Genomic DNA, 21,009 nt, shown 5'->3' on the forward strand with positions numbered 1-21,009 from the left:
GCGGTGCGGTCTCCAGAACTTTCCAAGTTCTTAGAGTGCAATCACTCTAAAAGTGTCCGTACCGGGGCTCCGTCGGTGCCGTCACCCATCAGTCAAGAATATCTGCCTGCTGTCCCTGGATAACACCTGTTACGGTAAGTAACTGTGCTTTACGGTAAGTAACATTGCTTTATCCCAGGACAAGCAGGCAGGTATTCTCACTAGTGGGGTGATGTCATCCGACAGAGCCCCGATACGGAAAGAAAAGAACTAGAATATATGTCTGTCTTTATTTCCGTCTATCTCTCTCTCTGTCCTGCTGTCTTTCTTTCTGTTTGTCTCTTTCCCTGGCCCCCTTTGTCTGTCTGTCTTTCTGTGTCTCTCCCTGTCCCTGTGTCTTTCTTCTTTTCTTTCTGTCTCCCTTCCTCCCCCTGGTGGTAGAATATATGTCTGTCTTTCTTTCTGTTTCTCTCCATACCCCTGTCTTTTTCTTTCTGTCTCTCTTCCTCCCGCTGTCTTTCTTTCTGTCTCTCTCCCTCCCTGACCCCCTTTGTCTTTCTGTCTCTCTCCCTGCCCCTGTCCCTGTGTCTTTCTTCCTATCTCCTTCCCTACTTCCCTGTCCAGCAGCCGCAGCATTCCCTCTCCCTCTATTTACCGCGAGAGGAGCCTGCACGGACCTAACAGCCCGAGCCCCCAGCAGTGTAACTTCTCGGCGGCTCCTCTCACGATCGCCGCCTTCTCTGACGCAGGAGCGGCTTGTGAGAGGAGCCGCTGCAGCGTCTTTGAGAAGTTGAAAAAAACTTTGGCCCGTCTTCGTGCTCGGCCATGGCGGGCTACAGCTGCCGCGGCCTGCAGCCACCGACAGCTGCAGCGGCCGACATCCGCCTTGCCGTATTTTTTTTTTTAGTTGAAAGATGTGACGGCGGCTCCTCTCATGATCCCCACCTGCGTCGAAAGTCCGACGCAGGCGGGGATCGTGAGAGTAGCCACCGCTGCATCTTTCAAAGAACTGTAAGCCGCGCATGCGCACTTCCTATGGGTCGCTACAGCTCACGGAAAACGAACCCACACGATGGGAGTGCGCATGCGCGGCCTAGCGTTTTATTATATTAGATAATCTTGCCATAGGGGAGCTATACAAAGCTTGAATCATTTGAATAAAACCAGACCCTATACCAAACCAATCCAATGCCTGATACATGAATGTCCATTCCACTCTATCAAATGCTTTTTCCACATCTAAAGATTGAGTGAAAGCCGGTTCATTCATGTTTTTTGTTAAATTTAATGTGTGAAAAGCCAATCTTGTATTACTAGACGAATGTCTGTTCGCAATGAATCCAGTTTGGTGTACATCAATAATAAAAGGGAGAGCCTTAGCTAACCTCAATGCCAATGTTTTAGCTAATAGTTTTCCATCCACATTAATTAAAGATATAGGCCTGTAATTTGAGACCAAAGTAGGATCTTTATTTGGCTTTGGCAAAATAATAGTCAAAGATTCTGCCATAGTACCTGTAATACAACCCTTATTTAGTTGAAATTGATATAAATTTAGTAAATGGGATAATAAAGAAATTTGGAAAGATTTATAAAATTCCACTGTAAAACCATCCCCACCTGGAGCGGATCCAACTCTAAGAGACTTCAATGCCGTTTCTAATTATTTTAATGATATAGGCTCTTCTAAACTTTTTTTATGTGATCAGGAAGTTTTGGACCCTCAATATGTTTTAAGAATTCCAAACCATTTTGTACTTTATCAGCATAAGACTCGGAAGCATACAAATCTTTATAAAAATTAAGAAACTGATTTAATATATTACCAATCTGAGTATGTGCATTTCCTTTTTCATCCTTTATTGCTATTATTTTTGTTCTTCTCTTCTTAGCTTTAAGATAACTTGCAAGTAATCTTCCTGCCTTATTTGAATTTCCATAATACAAGGTTTGTTGGGAAAACAATTCTTTCCTTGCCATTCTTGAATATATCTCATTATATTTTCCCTTTGCCTTTAAAAGAGCCTGCAATATATCTTGTTGCCATTTATCAACTAATTTATATTCCAAATATTTAATTTCTTTTTCCAGATCAGAAAATTGTTTAGCAAGTTGTTTTTTTTAATATATACAGAATATGAAATAATATTACCTCTTATAGTAGCTTTAAAAGCATCCCATACTAATTCTGTACTAATATCTGCTGAAGTATTTATTTGGAAAAACTCAGATATTTTTAACTTAAATTCTTCAAGAAAAGCTGAATCCGCAACCAATGTATTATCAAATTTCCAAATCGATCTAGTGTTATCTTTTTCATCAAACTTAAATTTAATCCACACCCCTCCATGATCTCATAAAATAATTGGATCAATGGAAGCTTGTGTTACTTGCTGTACCAATGAATTTGAAACCAAAATATAATCAATTCTTGAAAAAGACTTATGAACTTGTGAGCAAAAAGAAAATTCCTGATCATTAAAATGAAGTATTCGCCATATATCTTTTAAATCACAAGATTGTACCAAATTATCTAACCCTAGTGATTTTATATTTTTTCTTGGCTTTTTATCCATAAAAAGATCCATAACAGCATTAAAATCTCCAGCTACAACTAAATTAGAAGCAGCCAGTGGGAGTAATAATTGTTGTAAATTTTTGAAATATTCATTTTGGTTCGAATTAGGGGCATAAACATTAAATAAAGTCAAGGTATTATGTCCCATGCTCATTTCTACCCTAACCCACCTTCCTAAAGGGTCAAAATCTATCATTTGATAAGAAGCTGAGCATTTATTATTTATTAAAATTGCTACTCCTGCTTTTTTTCCTACTGCAGGGGCAAAAAAACAATGTTTTACCCAATCCCCTTCGAGTTTCTTTGGTTTAATAGCTGACAGATGCATCTCTTGGATATAATATATATCAGCCTTTTGTTTTTTAAAAAATGTAAGCATTTTTTCCTTTTCACTGGATGATTGAGGCCATTAACATTAAGTGAAAAAATTTTAATCTCCATTATATATATTGATTATATAATATCTTTTCCAATTTTCAAAGATCAAATAATATATTAAAATATGATTATACACCATTTTCCATATTAACTCCTTTTGCATAATACACCACATTAAGTTATCATTATACCCCTTACCATTACCCATCCCCCCCTTCCCCTCCTTAATTAATTATATTAAAAACTTGGAACCGCACATATAAGTTAAGGTAAAGCAAGATAAATCCCCAACAGACCACAAATATAAATCAATTTTGTATTAAATTATTCTTGTTTATATTTATCTTATGAGTAATACGAAATAAAGCCTTAATCAGAAACCCTTAACCAATATTTCATACCTCTAGAAAATACCTCTGACCTAACTATTCAAATATCATTGACTTTAAAAATACAATAAATTACTTGTTTGGGATAAAAAGTAAAAATATATCAATATATTAATATATGAAAATGTTATTTCCTTAAATAATATTCAATCCTTTCTAAACTTTTATAATCAATTAATTCAAATATCATAAATAAATATATTCATTTAGTACTTAATGAAAATCATTTGAAAGCACAAAATGAAAATAATATGAGCCAAAACCAAAAGGAACAAAAATAATATAACTAAATTCACTTGTTAAAATGAAACATATTTCATTCAGTCAATAAGAGCCTTCACATGTAAACAGTAGATCCGATGAGAACGGACAGAAATAAACAAATATGCAAGATCCTATTTCTTATTAATCAACTAAGTTTTAAAACTTTACTTTTTTATTTTTAACAGAGATAGAGCTTTTTTAAACCCCTTCACTAAGGCAGACACTATGAAAGTTGTTTAAATCTTGCAAACAGTTAACTAAGTTCTAGACTTGGAATCCATAAAACCGTATCATCAGGACAAGCCATCACAATGTAGACCTTACATGTAGAATGGACTGTCAATGATCTGAAGACACTTCGAACTCCGATTTTAATCCAACAACAATAACTTCCTTTACGCAATCTTTTTGTATTAAGGATTACATTTCCTCCACGAACAGCATAGATCCTTGATGTCATGAACTTTAAGATGTATATAGAAAGTGCTTCTTTAAAAAATGTTCCCTCCTTGATGAGCTGGTCTAAAGTCTTCTGCCAAAAAGGCAATACAAGTGGATGTATTTCCATTCCTCTGAAATATTGAGCTGTGGTGACTACATCCATTTTAAGGTTGAAGAAGTCAATTCCTTCAACCCCGATTATCAGCATATTCCATAACAATAAGTAGCAGCTTCCGTTATACCTCAGAGGCCCCACAGCTTAATCCGTTAGTTTGTTATTGCTATGGCTATGTCTTTGGCACTCATAGTAAATTATGTATAACCTGCAGTCCGTTCTGAAATCTTTAATTCTCTGGATTAGCCGCTTCATACATTGTTATGTACCAGAATTGTCATTTTGACAGGCCAGTTTTAATCCACATCAGCCATCTTCATCAAATAAATTAATCAGTCAGGAAAGCTCCCCTTCGTAGACACATACTAAAAATGGACTCGGACAACTTTTTTTAAACTGGGGGTCTTTCAACCAAAGCTACTTTATCTGCCTCGATCTCCATCTTCTGCATATTAGACTTTAGAATTCAAATATATACCGTTATCCTCAGGTTCATCACAAACATTCTATCACCGTTAGAAATCAAAAACATTTCAGAGAAGAAAAAAAACAACAAAAAAACATCTTTTATTCTTATACAAATATAGTCTCAAATAATCAGAACACCAAGGGAATCGCATCACAGCTCAACTTTTTATTCATTCATAGGTTGTTCCTGTTCCCTTTGACTTAAAAACATCTTTAACTTATCAGGATGGTCAAAGCTAAGTGTTTTATTATCAACTGTTACCTTCATGATAGCAGGATATAGTAAACCGTACTTTGCTCCAATTTCCCTTAAAGATGGTCTTAAATCTAAAATCTGCTTCCTCCTTTCTGCAGTGGATTTTGCAAAGTCCAGTACAATATGGATCCTCGCATCTTGGCACCTTAAATTCGGATTCTCTTTTGCCAACCGTATTATTTCTAAGGCGTGCTGATATCTGAAAAGCTTAAAAATTATCGGGTGAGGACCTACAAATTTTTCTGGTCTTCTCATAGGCACCCAGTGGGCAGATTTAAGAAGGGGGGGTGACATCATATTTTTTGCTCCGGTGATTAGTTTGACATCTGTTTTTTGGATTATTTGAAGCCGATGAAGATCCATATTTCTGATTCCCTCATAAAGCACATTACAGTAATCAATGTGGTCTTTAACAAGAGAGTGAATTAGAATATCGGTGTAGGATGGTTTGAGTAAAGATGTGATAGACATGTGGTGGAATATAGTCTGTGTTACAGCCAAGTTTGAGCATGCTGCTGCTATTAAGAGTAGATCCCTTGTCTCCTTTGAGCATACTTGGAAACCTTTGCTGGAATTTTCCTTGTTACCTTACTAGTCGAGTTAGATCTCTGACTGCCTGGGGTTGTTTCACTACGACAACAGTTCCTTTTTGTACCAAAATTTTACCATATTTTGTTCTGTTACTGTACAAACCTTTCTGCTGTGCCTGCACTTCTACACTCTTTTCTTCTCTCAGATATTGTATTACAATGTTATACTTTGTTTTGTATATCTTAGTTAAAAACAATAAAAAAAATCTTATTGAACTTAAAGAAAAAAGATGTGATAGATCAGATCAGACACAGTTTAAAGAAACATTTCCGGAGAATTGAGATTTGTTGCTTGTAGTTCAATTTATTATCACGCCTAGGACTTTTAATTTCAGAGACAACAGGCACTGTGGAATTCATGAGTATTGTTGGAGCATTTTGCAAAGATTAGGGATAGGTGATTTTCTTGAAGCCAAGTGGTGATCTGAAGTAGATTTTCATTGATAATTTGTTGTTGTTTTTTTAAATTCTTTATTCATTTTCATATTTTACATCAAGTGCACAAAATATTGAATTACAGCTAATGAATACACAATATCACTTTATATTTACTACATAAAATTTCAAGCATATTTTATACCCTCCCCCACCCCCCACCCTTCAAGTACTTTCCAATCACCTTATACATATTATATACCATATTATAACATGTTATGTAAAATTATTTTCATTACCCACCCCTACATATGTGCCATAAAGAAGACAACGAAAAAAGAAAAGAAGAAGAGAAATCCTACTATTCATTCACTACAATATTTTGTCAATGGCCCCCATATTTTTATAAATTTAGTATATGTCCCTCTTTGTATTGCTATTGCTCTTTCCATTTTGAATATATGACAAATTGTATTCCACCAAAATGTAAAAGCTTGTTATTTTCTGGTGAAATTTGACTTTTTTTCCTCATCATCATTCCAAATAACACGGTATCATATGATAGTGCTACATGGTTTTCCATCAATTTATTAATTTGTGGCCAAATTGCATTCCAAAAACTTTTAATGTGGGGACAATGATACAGTAAATGATCCAATGTCCCAGGTTCCAGATTACAATGCCAGCATTTATTGGACTTAGAACTGTCTAATTTTTGCAAACGTGTAGGGGTCCAAAACACTCTATGTAACAAAAATAACCAAGTTTGTCTCATAGATGCTGACACTGTACATCTCATTCTACAAGACCATTAGTGGCCATTGAGATGCAGTAATTTGGTGCTTAATCTCAATGCTCCAAATGTCTCTTAGACCATTTTTTGGTTTTTTATTCAAATATCCAGATATTAATTTATACCACAATGCGGCTTGATGTCCTAGGAAGTCTGCTTGGAAACATAAGAACTCTAAACTATATTGATTATTCAATGTTTTCCATTCAGGGAACCCAACCTGAATGGCCTGCTTCAATTGCAACCATTTAAAACTTTGTGTTTTACTAAAACCAAATCTATGTTGCAATTGTGAAAATTCCAGCAGTTTACCTTCTGAAATAACATCATTTAGAGACCGAATGCCTGCAATAATCCAGTTCTTCCAAAGGATTTGAGCTCCGCCAATTTTAATCTTGGAGTTTATCCATAAAGACTGATTAGTTGACTTGTTTATTGGGATAGGTGTTAATTTACTAATAAACCTCAACGTTTTCCAAGTATCCATTAATATCTTATTTTCCCTGTATCTTCTAGGCATGTTGATACTTGGAAGATGAACTAAATTTAGGGGAAACATAAGGCGCCATTCCAAATATAACCAATCCGGTGCATTATCTATAAGTTCTGAGAGGATCCAATACATAACCTGACGTAAAATATAGGCTTGATGGTACCTATAAAAATTTGGAAAATTTACCCCTCCCTCTTTAATTGATTTTTGCAAAGTTAATAAAGCTATTCTAGGTATTTTACCAAGCCAAAGAAATTTCGTTAAAATGCTATTAAGCTTTTTATAAAAGGACCCCTGAAAATAAATAGGTATCATACTCATTTGGTAGCAAACTACAGGCAACATCATCATTTTAATAGTTTGAACTCTCCCCCACCATGAGAGATGTAAAGGATTCCATTGCTCACACAACTCCGTAACTCTTTTTAATACAAATTTTTCATTTTCTTTTACTGTATCTTCAATTGTATTTTTAACTTGAATGCCAAGATATTTAAATCCTTCTTCCTTCCATATGAACGGAAAAGCGTCAAATAGTCCTTTTACACAATGAACATTTAAAGGTATAAGTTCAGACTTACTTCAGTTAATTTTATATCCTGAAAATTTACCAAACATATCAATTAATTCCAATAGACAAGATAAGGTAGACTCTGGATTTCTCAAATAAAGTAAAATATCATCCGCATATGCCGAAATTTTATACTCCATATCAGAATATGGAATACCCTATATCCCCCTTGCTTGCTGTATTGCTAACAATAAGGGTTCTAATACAACATCAAATAACAAAGGAGATAAAGGCCAACCTTGTCTAACTCCCCTCTGCAATTTAAAACTTTCAGATAACATATTGTTAATATTTAATCTTGCAATCGGGAAGCTATACAATGTTTTTACCATTTGTATAAATCCAGAACCTATACCAAACCATTCTAAAGCCTGATACATAAAATTCCATTCTACCCTATCAAACGCTTTTTCTGCATCCAATGAAACTGTAAAAGCCGGTTCATCCATTTTTTTTGATAAATTTAACATATGAAACAATAATCTAGAGTTATTAGAGGAATGCCTTTTAGCAACAAAACCAGTCTGATGCGTGTCTATAATATGTGGGAGAGCTTTGGATAATCTCAAAATTTTCGTCAAAAGTTTATTATCCACATTTATTAAAGGTATAGGCCTGTAGTTCGAAACCAAAGTAGGATCTCTATTTGGCTTAGTCAAAACAATTACTACTGATTCAGCCATAGTACCTTTAATATCACCTTTTACAAGTTGTGTCTGATATAAATTTAGTAAATATGGGGAAAGGACATTTTGAAATGTTTTATAAAATTCTACTGTATAACCATCACCACCTGGAGCGGATCCAACTCTAAGAGATCTCAATGCTGTTTCTAATTCTTTTAATGATATAGGTTCATCTAAACTCCGTTTTATATGATCAGGAACCTTAGGTCCATTAATTAAATCTAAAAAATTTTTACCATCTTTTTGCCTCTCCAAATAAGGCTCAGAAGAATACAGGTCCTTATAAAATTTTAGAAATTGTTTTAAAATTATATCTGTTTGATTTGTTATTATAAATCACCACTTAAACGTATTCCTATAATTTCACTATCTTGAAGGAAAACATTGCATTAAAGTGGAGAAAAGACCTCAGTTTCTTCCGGTGAAAATTTCACCTGAAAGACCTCTATGCCAGCCGTACACAACTTTAAAGCTGCATAAGAAAAAACATCCTAGCTCAGATAAAAAACTCCACTTATTTAAAGATAATTTAAATATTTTCTCATTTGTAGTCCATATATTTCATATAGCAGCACTTATCTCAATAGTAGCACTGTCCTCCAAGCATAGTTCGAATCCAAACAGTTCGTTTTCTTCTCCCTCTGCCAATATTCTTTCCAAGCAGGGGAGGAATATGTTTCTCAGACTCCCGACAGGCCCTGTTTTGCTTAGATTCGCTGCGTCAGGGGAGGTCTATTGTATCTTCGAGCAACTGCTTCACTGATTCATTTTTAAGCAATGTTTAATGCAATGTTTTCCTTCAAGATAGTGGAATTATAGGAATACGTTTAAGTGGTGATTTATTATATTCCTATTGCTAGTGGTTTACTGATTTGTTATTATACCATTATCATCTTTTATCCCATTAATGTTAGTTCTTCTTTTTTTTGCTTTAAGATAATTCGCCAATAATCTTCCCGCCTTATTAGAATTTCCATAATACATTGTCTGTTTGGAAAACAAATCTCTTCTTATCATTTTTGAAGCTAATTCATTATATTTACCTTTTGCTTTCAAAAGAGCCTGTAATACCTCATGTTCCCATTTACTTACCAATTTAGTTTCTAGTACTTTAATTTATTTTTCTATCTCTATATACTGCATTTTAATCTGTTTCCTAACAAAAGTCGAAGAAAATATAATATGACCTCTCATAGTCGCTTTAAATGCGTCCCATACATTTTCAATAGATGTATCCTCCACTAAATTAATTTGAAAGAAATCACTAATTTGTGTTTTAAAATTTTCCAAAAATTTGTCATCCACAAGCAATGCATTATCAAATCTCCAAAGAGGTCTTCTATTCTCTAATTGATCTAAATGTAATTCTATCCATACTCCCGCATGATCCGAAATAATAATGGGATCAATGGAAGCCTTAATCACTTGTTGCACCTTATGTGATGAAATAAAAATATAATCTATTCTTGAAAATGATTTATGAACCTGTGAACAAAATGAAAATTCCTGATCATTAAAATGAAGAATACGCCATATATCCTTCAAATCACATGATTGAACCAAATTATCTAAACCTAAAGATTTTATACTTTTACCTGTTTTTTATCCATTAATGGATCCATTACAGCATTAAAATCTCCAGCCACCACTAAATTAGAAGCAGCCAGTGGTAACCACATACTCTGCAACTTTTTTAAAAATTCTGATTGATTCGAATTAGGGGCATATATATTGAACAACGTCAGGGTATTATTTCCCATACTCATATCAACATGTAACCATCTTCCATGTGGATCCGAATTTACTACCTTAAAATTAGCCATACACTTTTTATTTATAAGAACTGCTTCCCCTGGTTTTTTACCTGCTGCTGGAGCAAAAAAACATTCCTTCACCCACCCACCCACTAGTTTCTGTGATTCCTTTATATTCAGATGAGTCTCCTGCAAACAATAAACATCCGCATTTTACTTTTTTAAAAATGATAATACCTTTTTCCTTTTGATTACATGATTCAGGCCATTGACATTAATAGAAAATATCTTAAAAGACATAATATATTTTAAACTCCTCATCATAAACCTCTTCTTCCCTTTTTTCATATTTAAGATCTAAAGAGCTTCTCCCAATGGCACACATTTTTACCCCTAAAGTACCCAATCCCTTCTTAATCTTTTCCTTAATCATTCTATTAATATATTTAATGCCCATCTTCTTCCCCCCCTCCCCCCCCCAATATAATGACTGCTTAAGGACACACATTTGAACAGCAATCCCAACTTTCCCCCTGCCCCCCAGGCAACCAATATTTATTAATAACCCCTTTATCATTTCTTAAGACAAACTCACTAACCCTCCACAATGAATCAAAGTATATCTCTCTTCTAATCATAAAACCTTTTTTTTTTTTCCTTTTTTTTCCCATTTTAAAATAATTACTTTATCTGTTATTTAACCTTTGGTCACATAACCATATTTAATTCCTAACATTCCATTAATGCATCTTTATATTCTCACCAATCTTTAAATTCATTTCCCCAATATTTTACTTCATACAACAAAATTCTATCATAAACATATATTTAATAAATTAGTATCATTTTTCCTATATCCCATACTATCCAATCCATCAACCCCTATCATCCTTTTAATACCTAAAAGCAAATATCCATATCTTCATATACTTCTTTAAAAATTGTTTTCAATTTTATAAGTTTTTATCTTCTATTTATATATAAACATTTTTATTTCATTCTGAAAATAAAATTTTCACTTTATAATTTTTTTTTTAAATAGTTCCTCTTTTCCAAATTAAATCCAATCCTTTTAAAACTATAATATTACAAAATCAATCTTTACATTTGATCTTTTAGTCATCTCCTTCAATTACCAATAAATTCTTATTATGTATCTTTCTTGTATATTATTCATTTTCCTTTCCTTTACTTGCATCTAAATGTCATATAACTTTTCTGTCTATAATTAGTCCATTCTACATTCTTCTTCTTCTTGTCCTTTCATTCATTACTTTTCATTTACTGACTTATTAAATTAACTGAACTTTCATATTTATTTCTTAGCTACATCCATCCTCTCTTAAGACTCTTGACTGCCAATTGTCATTTTATTTAATATCCTTTTAGTCTATCCATTCTGCTTTCTTCTTCTTCACATCTATTTATTGTCTTGTCCATTCTTCACTTTTCTCCTTTTGTTAATTAGTCAAGTCCTTTATTCCTTCCTGTTCACTTTTTACTCCAGCCATCCATCCTTCAGTCTCCTAAAGTTCAGTCTCATGACTTTCCAGTCCATCCTTCTTGCTTTTTTCTTCTTTACATTCTTTTAATATCTTTTTCTCTTGTCCGTTTTTATTTCCTGTTCTTTATTTCATATTCCTCTTTCTTCAACAAACCAAAGTCCCATAGTTCTTTATATTAAACTTTTTGTTCAATATCCATCAAACCAGTCTTAATATTTTTCGCTTCATTTCAACACCCATTGTACTAAAATGACATAGGTTCTGATTTTGAAAGAAAGGTCTTTAGCTTTTCCGGGTCTACAAAATACAAAGATTTATCCCCACAAAATACCCTCATTTTTGCTGGGTAATATAACCCATATTTATATCCTTCTTCCTTTAATTGAGGTCTCAGATCAAGGAATTTCTTCCTAATGTTTGCTGTATTTTTAGCAAAATCTGGTAAAAACCATATTTTGGACCCTTTATAATTTAAATTTTTATCTTTCTTGGCAGCATTTAAAATTTCTATTGCTTGCTGGTATCTTAACATCTTGAATATCAGTGGCCTTGGTCTCCCTTGGTTCTCCACACGTTTTGTTGGAATTCTGTGTGCACGTTCTATTTCTAAAGGCTGTTTGAAATCCAACTGCAGTATTTTAGGTATTAAATTTTCTAAAAACTGTATGGCATTTCCTCCTTCTAAATTTTCTTGTATTCCAAAAAGTTTTACATTTTTCCTTCTACCACGGTTTTCATAATCTTCCAGCTGATTTTTCAATTGAGTAATTTCCAAACTGTCATTTTTACATCTTCTTTCTGCACATTCCAAAACCTCCATTTTAGCTTCTAGATCCGTTGTTCTTTTGTTTGTCACTTCCATCTGCCTATGTATATTCAATATTTCTTCCTTCATTTTCGCCATGCTGTTAACGTTTTCTTTCAACATTTGTTTTATTTGTCTTAATTCCCCCATAACTTCGGCTTTACTTAGCTCTTCCGACTCATCCCCTGGAAGCGGAACCTTACACGGAGTAATTTGATCCGACTTTTGCCTCTTTGCAGCTCCTCCGGTTTCATTTTTACTCTGCTTCGTACTCGCCATGCTCCCGCACTTCCCTCCACACTTTTTAGCCGAAATACAAGCCGCAATGATAAACTTTTTTATTCAGCCGTTGCCCAGGTAAGAGGAGCGCTGCGATCACACGTCCATTTTGTGTGCACGCCAAGCCACGCCCCCGATAATTTGTATTTCAAAGAGGCTGGTGGGGTTGATGGAGCATAAAAGTTGGATATCGTCCGTGTATGCATACGGTGTGAAACCAATGGATTCAGCTAGAGTTAATAAAGGTGCAAGGAAAATGTTAATGCTGAAGTTAGGACCCAAAGTGGTGAACTGGGTTAGAAACTGGCTGTCGGACAGACGCCAGAAGGTGGTGGTTAATGGAAGTCGCTCGGAGGAAGGAAAGGTGAGTAGTGGAGTCCCTCAGGGTTTGATGCTGGGGCTGATCCTGTTCAATATGTTTGTAAATGACATTGCTGAAGGGTTAGAAGGAAAAGTTTGCCTTTTTGCAGATGATACCAAGATTTGTAACAGAGTAGACACCGAGGAGGGAGTGGAAAATATGAAAAAGGATCTGCAAAAGTTAGAGGAATGGTCTAATGCCTGGCAACTAAAATTCAATGCAAAGAAATGCAGAGTAATGCATTTGGGGATTAATAATTGGAAGGAACCGTATATGCTGGGAGGTGAAAAGCTGATATGCACGGACGGGGAGAGGGACCTTGGGGTGATAGTGTCCTGAGATCTAAAGGCGAAAAAACAGTGTGACAAAGTGGTGGCTTGTGCCAGAAGACGTATGAGGAGAGACTGGAAGCCCTGAATATGTATACCCTAGAGGAAAGGAGGGACAGGGGAGATATGATTCAGACATTCAAATACTTGAAGGGTATTAACGTAGGACAAAATCTTTTTCAGAGAAAGGAAAATGGTAAAACCAGAGGACATAATTTGAGGTTGAGGGGTGGTAGATTTAAGAGCAATGTTAGGAAATTCTACTTTATGGAGAGTGTAGTGGATACCTGGAATGCGTTCCCGAGAGAGGTGGTAGAGAGGAAAATGGTGACGGAGTTCAAAGAAGTGTGGGATGAACAGAGAGGATCTAGAATCAGAAAATAATAGTAAATATTGAATTAAGGCCAGTATTGGGCAGACTTGCATGGTATATGTCTGTATATGGCCTTTTGGTTGAGGATGGGCTGGGGAGGGCTTCAATGGCTAGGAGGGTGTAGATGGGCTGGAGTGAGTTTTAATGGAGATTTCAGCAGTTGGAACCCAAGCACAGTACCGGATAGAGCTTTGGATTCTTGCCCAGAAATAGCTAAGAAGAAAAAATTGAAAAATTTAAATTGAATCAGGTTGGGCAGATTGGATGGACCATTCGGGTCTTTATCTGCCATCATCTACTATGTTACTATGTTAATAATAATAATAAATAATAATACCTTAACAGTTCAGAGCGGTTTACATCAAGAGAATCTGCTAGATGCAGATTAAATACATACAGAATTATATTACTTGCATGACTGAAGTTTCTTAAACAAATTTATCATACAAATAGGACTTCACAGATTTCCTAAATATTTGGTAAGACAATGAATTCAAAAATAAACCACTTAAGGTTTTGCTCCAAACACCAGCCTGTTATGATAAAGTTTTATCCAGAAACCTTTTTAAAATAGAATGGGAACCAGGATAGACTCTTGAGGTACCCCATATGGCAAAGTGTAGGTTCTTGATGTGACATGTCCAGAAATCCTCTTCTGTAATTCTGAAATCCTCTTCTGTAATCTGCCTTGAATCGCAAGGTAATGGCAGAATATCATTGAAGAGAACTTGGTAAGTAAAAGAACCAATTGTATAATGTATCTGTTATACCAAGGTTGCTAAGTCTGCGGAGAAGTAAGGTCAAGTGAAAGGAATAATACCGATTTGTAGTGATCTAAGTAATAAAGAACTGTAGTGGTGAGACTAATTAAAGATGCGGAGTGGCATTTTCAATAGGACGTCTAAGTCTGAGTTTATACGTTTTGGGAAAGACGTTCAGAAATCCAGTAGAGAAAATGTCCATTCTCAAAACAGCAAGATGTCTGTCTTTTGTTTTTGAAAATGACCTATGTAGAAATTTTTGTCATTAGTACATCTATCTTTATTGGCCATTCTTGAATATAAATAGAATATAAATACATCCACATGAAAAACACACAAAAGAAAGTTTTTCAGACCTCAAAAGCAGCCAGCATTCTTAGCAAACTGTTCACAGAGAGCTGAGCACAGTAGAGGGGCACTCTAGAGCAGTGATATTCAACTCAGTCCTCGGGGACCACCTGGCCAGTCGAGTTTTCAGGATATCCACAATGAATATGGATGACAGAGACTTTGAAAACCCGACTGGCCAGGTGGTCCCTGAAGACTGGATTGAATACCACTGCTCTAGAGGGTACTGCAGTGACTCACATTTCAAAGTCCCAGGCACACATGTCACTATAAAATGCTTACATTGTATGGTGAGCCCTCCAAAACCCATCCAAAAAAACTTACTATACCCACCTGTACACCACAATAGCCCTTATGTCTGCAGGTGTCATCTTAATGTAGGTACAGTAGGTTTCGATGACATCTGTACCTGGAACTTTTAATGTGAAATTCACTGCAATAACTCTCAGAGTGCCCCTCTGCTCTCAAATGTCTGTGCTCCAAGAATGCTGAAGCCAGGTCAGAAGACCACAAGGCTCCAGTGCTGTCAGGAGAACTTGGAGATGCTCCATGAAGACCAAGTGAATTTTTTTCATCGTTTGGTGAATGGAGATGAGACTTGGGTCTATCCTGAATACAAAGTTGAGTCAATGCAGTGGAAGCACAAGTCATCCTCCACATAGGCAGCGGAATGCTTTTTTGTTTGGGGGGGCCTGCAAGCCCCGCCCCTGCCCATAATAATAATAATTGTAATACTATTTTTCCATTCATTTTTCATATATACACACACAATATAATCTTATTAACAATACATAATGGTTAACCACAAAATTAAACTACGCAAAGCACATTCATTCCTACCAGAACACCTGGCCTTGGTCACACATGCAGAACACAGATAAGCATAAACTAAAAGTACTAATACATACAAACAAAACCCTAAGATGAAAGACTGCATGCAGTACAACCCCCAGATAAATAGAAACAAATGCATTTCTTCCTGAACAGTGCAAAATATAGACAGCAGATATAATTTCTCAAAACTGACACAATTCAATCACTAAATTGAAAATAAAATAATTTCCCCTACCTTTGTTACCTGGTGATTTTGGTTTTCAACCATCTTTCCCAGTCTCTGGCTGCACTTCCTTCTGTCTGTGCTCTTAACTTTGTATCCAGGGCACCTTATCCATTTGCTAGTTTTCTCTCCTTCACTTTCTGCCATACATCCATCTTTGTACTTAGTTCACTATTTGGCTAAACTTCATCTTGCACTTTTCAAATATTCATAGATCACAAAATCTTCCCAGCATATCAAAACATATTCATAGTACTATCTTATAAATCACTGAATATTTTTCTAAAGTAGACTCCTCAGAGGGCTCACTTTCCTTTATTTAGAGTTCATAGAAGTATAATATGAGCCAAAATCTTCAATGGATCCTCTTTTATGTATATTTTTTTTACTTTTTCTTCTTATATATAAAGTGCAAATGCAGCAGTTTTTTGTGTATACTTAGCAGTAATAAATAGAAGATGCATAAGGACTTATCTTATTCTTAAAGTGCATTACCGGAGCGCCTCCACCGACATGCCATGTTTCAAAATTTTCAGCGCTCCAGTGAATTTCATTCAGAGGATTCTACACACTTTAGAAAAATATTCAGTGGTTTATAAGATAGTACTATGAATATGTTTTGATATGCTGGGAAGATTTGGTAATCTTCAGCATTAACCTTTAACATTCAACTTTCTTGCATTTTTCTGCTTCTCAAAATCTACTTTTCCATGCCTTCCCTTCCCATCTATCCATGTGTACCATCTCCTTCCTCTTTCTCCTCCCCTATTCCTATCTATCCATAAGGAGCATTTCTTCTTATCTCTTCCCTGTTGCGCCCATTGCTGTGCACCATCTAGTCCCTCTGTCTCCCCTTCCCCTCCATCCCTATGCACCATCTCATCCCTCTCCCATTTCTGTCTTCCCCCTTCCCCCCTCATATGGTCTGGCATCTTTCTCCTCTCCTTCCCATAGCCTGGAATCTCCTCTCCTATGGTCTGGCATCTCTCTCTCCTTCCCTTCCTCTTCCCGAGGTCTAACAGCTCTCTCCTTTCCTTTCTGCAGTCTGACATATCTCTTTCCCCTCCTTCCCTTCCATAATGTGATCTGACATCTCTCTCTCTTTCCCATTCCAGTGGTCTGACATCTCTCCCTTTTTTGGGTAATTTCCTTCCTCCCAGTGTAACATTCATCCCTCCCTCCTCTCCACCACTATCATGTCCAACAATTCTCCCTCTTTTTTCCTTTCCTCGTATACATCTCTCTTTTCCTCTCACGCCATACACCTATGTCCAACAGTTCGCCATTCCTTTTCCCTTCCCCACCGGCAGCATTTGTTTCTCTCCCTTCCCACTACTCCATTTGTGCAGCATCTCTCTTTTCCTCCTTTCCTACCCCCCCAACCTGTGCATTTGTCCTTCCCAATCCTCTCCCAGTACATGCAGTATCTGTCTTTCCCAAACCCCTGAGCATCTGTCCTCCCTGCCTTCCCAACTCCCTACCCCCTGCACCCAGCCCCCTTCCCTCCCTCCCCCAACACCCAGCCCACTTCCCCGTCAGACTCTGCACCCAACCCCCTTCCCCCATCAGACTCTGCACCCAGCCCCCTTCCCTCGGGTCAGACTCTGCACCCAGTCCCCCTCCTTCCCTCCCTCTCCCCTGTCAGACTCTGCACCCAGCCCCCCCTCCATCAGGTTCTGCACCAGCCCCCTTCCCTCCCTCCCCTGTCAGGCTTTGTACCCAGCCCCCTTCCTTCCCTCCCCTGTCAGACTCTGCACCCAGCCCCCTTCCTTCCCTCCCCTGTCAGACTCTGCACCCAGCCCCCTTACCTCGCTCACTCTGCACTCTGTCTCATCCTCCTACCTCCTCTGGCCTTGTGGTCCAGAGATGCAGTGGGCAGGAGCGAGCTTTCCGGATCCTGTCCCGCTGCTAACCTGGCTGGTCATGGCTGATTTCTTCTGCCGCTGAACGTAAATTAACGGGAACACACTTTGACGCTCTTGCTCGGTGCTCAGCGGCTTCTTTGACTGGCTCTCATAAATTCTTGCAATTCGCAAGAATTTGTGGGAGCCTGTCAAAGAAGCTGCAAAGAAGCGGCAATGAACAGGAGCACACTTTGACGCTCTTGCTCGGCGCCACCCAAGCAAGAGCGTCAAAGTGTGCTCCCGTTCATTGCCGCTCAGCAGCAGAAGAAACCAGTTGCAACTGGTTGGGTTAGCAGTGGGACAGGAGCCGGAAAGCTCGCTGCTGCCCGCTGCACCTCTGGACCACCAGGGATGATGAAAGTGGCAATTTTGGGGGAGGCCACAGCTCCTGTGGTCCCCTCCATTTCAACGTCTATGATCCTCCACCCCCAAAAAATTCAAGACAGCAAAATCTGCAGGCAAAGTTATGATAACTGTCCTCTAGGATGATGAAGGACTTTTTCTTCTGGAGTTCATATCACAGAAGACAAACATAACCGGGGAGAGTTACACCCCACACAATGATTGCAGTAACTGCAATAGAAGAAATAATTTATGGATAATACTCTTAAGAATACCAGAACATGCTGAAAATGAGTCATTTTTCTAAATTTCAAAATAAATGATAGGATGTGAAAATCTGGAGTTAGGCAGAGGTTTACTTGAAGGCACCCAATGTATGTGTTCAGTTTCCAAAGGAAAAGAAAACTGGATTGTATTTCAATCTGCGATACAATCAGGCACTACAGATCCTCATGACTGCAAGAGCCAAATCGTCTCTGATATGGCAAGATAATAAGATCTTTATACACCTGATGTTCGAAGTTAAGGATGTTTCTTGATTTGGTGAGAGCCACTCAGGAGAAATGTAAGAAATTCTTAGATTAAAAACTTTAATTTTTTGTAGTTGAAGCTACAATTTTTGAAGTTCCCATGCAAATGTATGATTACTTATCAAAATACTATTTTTTTCTGGAATCGGGTCAGGTAGAAACCTTTTTGTTAGATAAAGAGTCAGTATTAGGTAGGGACAGTTAAAGTTAAGGGTATTTTATAATCAGTTTTAGGATATACTGTTAAAGTTTTTTGATTTGCTTACTTAAACCATGTGCTCCCCTTTTATGTGAACTTGAGCTTGAAATTAATTATTTTCTGTATTTTTGCCTTTTCTTCATATGTAATTATCTGACATTTCTTTTGAAAACAAATACATTTTAAAAGTAAAAATAAAAAAATCTACAAATAAAATATTCTGTTCAATAAATCTGTGCCTCCTAAACTTACAACTTTTCAATATTAATGATATATTTTAATATTTTCATCATAGACAAAATATTTTATGATGCAACAGAACTATTCAGGAGCCTTGGAAGTCATAAATCAGATAGTTGTCAATTTCCCAAGCTTTATTCCTGCACTTTCCATCAAGATGAATCTCTTTTTAGCTCAGCAAGATTGGGATCAGTCTTTAGAAACTGCACAAAGGTAGGAAATCTATATTAGTATGTTCTGGTTCAGATTGTTTTTTTAGACATCTCTATCCCCCAAATTCTATAAATGCATTCCAAATTGCACACACAAATTCATACTTGCACACAATTTAATTGAATAACAAGTCAATTAGCATCAATAATTATGTGCTATTGGCAACAATTTGAATTTACATGCACATCATGCTAGCACGATTATATAAAGATGTGTTTGTAAATTTAGGGCTCCTTTTACGAAGGTGCGCTAGCATTTTTAATGCACGCACCGGATTAGCTCGTGCTATAGCGTGCATTAGCCGAAAAACTACCGCCTGCTCAAGAGGAGGCGTTAGCGACTAGCGTGCGTGGCATTTTAGCACACTCTATTCCACGCGTTAAGGCCCTAACGTGCCTTCATAAAAGAAGTCCTTAGTGTACAACTGAAAAGGGGGTGTGACCATGGGAGATGGCATGGGCAGGTCAGGGGCATTCACTAAAGATGTGTACAATATTATGGAATACAGGAGATCTGCACCTAATTTAGGTGCAAGAATTGCGCCAGGTTTCAGTTGATATAAATTTGATAGTGGATCCAGTCGCTAAGCGCTATTCTGTAAATGGCACCCAACTGAGCACTCATTTTTCTCAATGCCCACATTTGAATGTCATTTACTAAATCTAGTCCTATATGTTTTTAAAAATTCTAATGATATAATATGTCCACCTTCTTCCTTTAAAGCAGGGGTGTCAAAGTCCCTCCTCGAGGGCCGTAATCCAGTCGGGTTTTCAGGATTTCCCCAATGAATATGCATTGAAAGCAGTGCATGCACATAGATCTCATGCATATTCATTGGGGAAATCCTGAAAACCCGACTGGATTCCGGCCCTCGAGGACTGACTTTGACACCTGTGCTTTAAAGCATATGAAAATCTGAGGCTGATGCACTTTGGGGAATTCAAACAAAATATGGAAAATTTCAATCTGTTCAAAACAACAATAATCTCAACTGGCAGAGAATAAACTGATGCAGAGTCCAAATTAATTCTTTCCAAGACCTCAAACACCCGAGATACTACTTGATTGTTTTTCATGTCCTTACAGGGGTGAAGTGTTTATCAATGGTCTTTCTAACAGACTCAAAATTAGCAATCTGGTGTATGCATATATCAAAAAATCTAATAGCAGTGTGCCTCTGTATATTTTAATTTCTTTTTGTTGATATATCTAATAAAGAAGAGCAATTAGCTTAAGCCAGGCAGCTACCCAGTCGTTTCACTCCAGGTTTCTTCAGGGGCTATGTTTCTTCAATCGCTTACAAGTCAGCCTAGAATAGAACATGAACCGCATTAATATTTTATGTGAAAATCCCAACCTAATCAGCAATATCTAAATTCAATATGAATTACTAATAGATGTTAATATTTTTTATTTAATATATTTACTTCTAAAATACACAAAATCACCCTCTTTAGTGAAAACCTAATTCAAATTCAAAATCTAGAAAGTGCCATCTTCCTTTACAGCAAAAAGAGAGAAGACACCAAAAAACTACATTTAATGCTGATAAAGCTAATGCTGGAATCAGCTGGTTAGCGGAAGATTTTAACTGCTGTTGTATATGAAGCTATATCTTGAAAAATCGTGACTT

General features: G+C 36.7%; 1 protein-coding gene across 1 annotated transcript in view; it reads left to right on the forward strand.

Annotated features, from left to right (window-relative positions):
- The window catches only part of TTC21A (tetratricopeptide repeat domain 21A), a 323,520-nt gene that overhangs the window by 71,181 nt on the left and 231,330 nt on the right, over nucleotides 1-21,009 (forward strand). The window contains exon 6 of the mRNA XM_033931720.1: nucleotides 19,219-19,376. Coding sequence (XP_033787611.1) covers nucleotides 19,219-19,376 — 158 coding nt within the window. The remainder of the gene's footprint in view (nucleotides 1-19,218; nucleotides 19,377-21,009) is intronic.

This window comes from Geotrypetes seraphini, chromosome 2 (assembly GCF_902459505.1).
Source record: "Geotrypetes seraphini chromosome 2, aGeoSer1.1, whole genome shotgun sequence".
NCBI classification, from domain to species: Eukaryota; Metazoa; Chordata; class Amphibia; order Gymnophiona; family Dermophiidae; genus Geotrypetes; species Geotrypetes seraphini.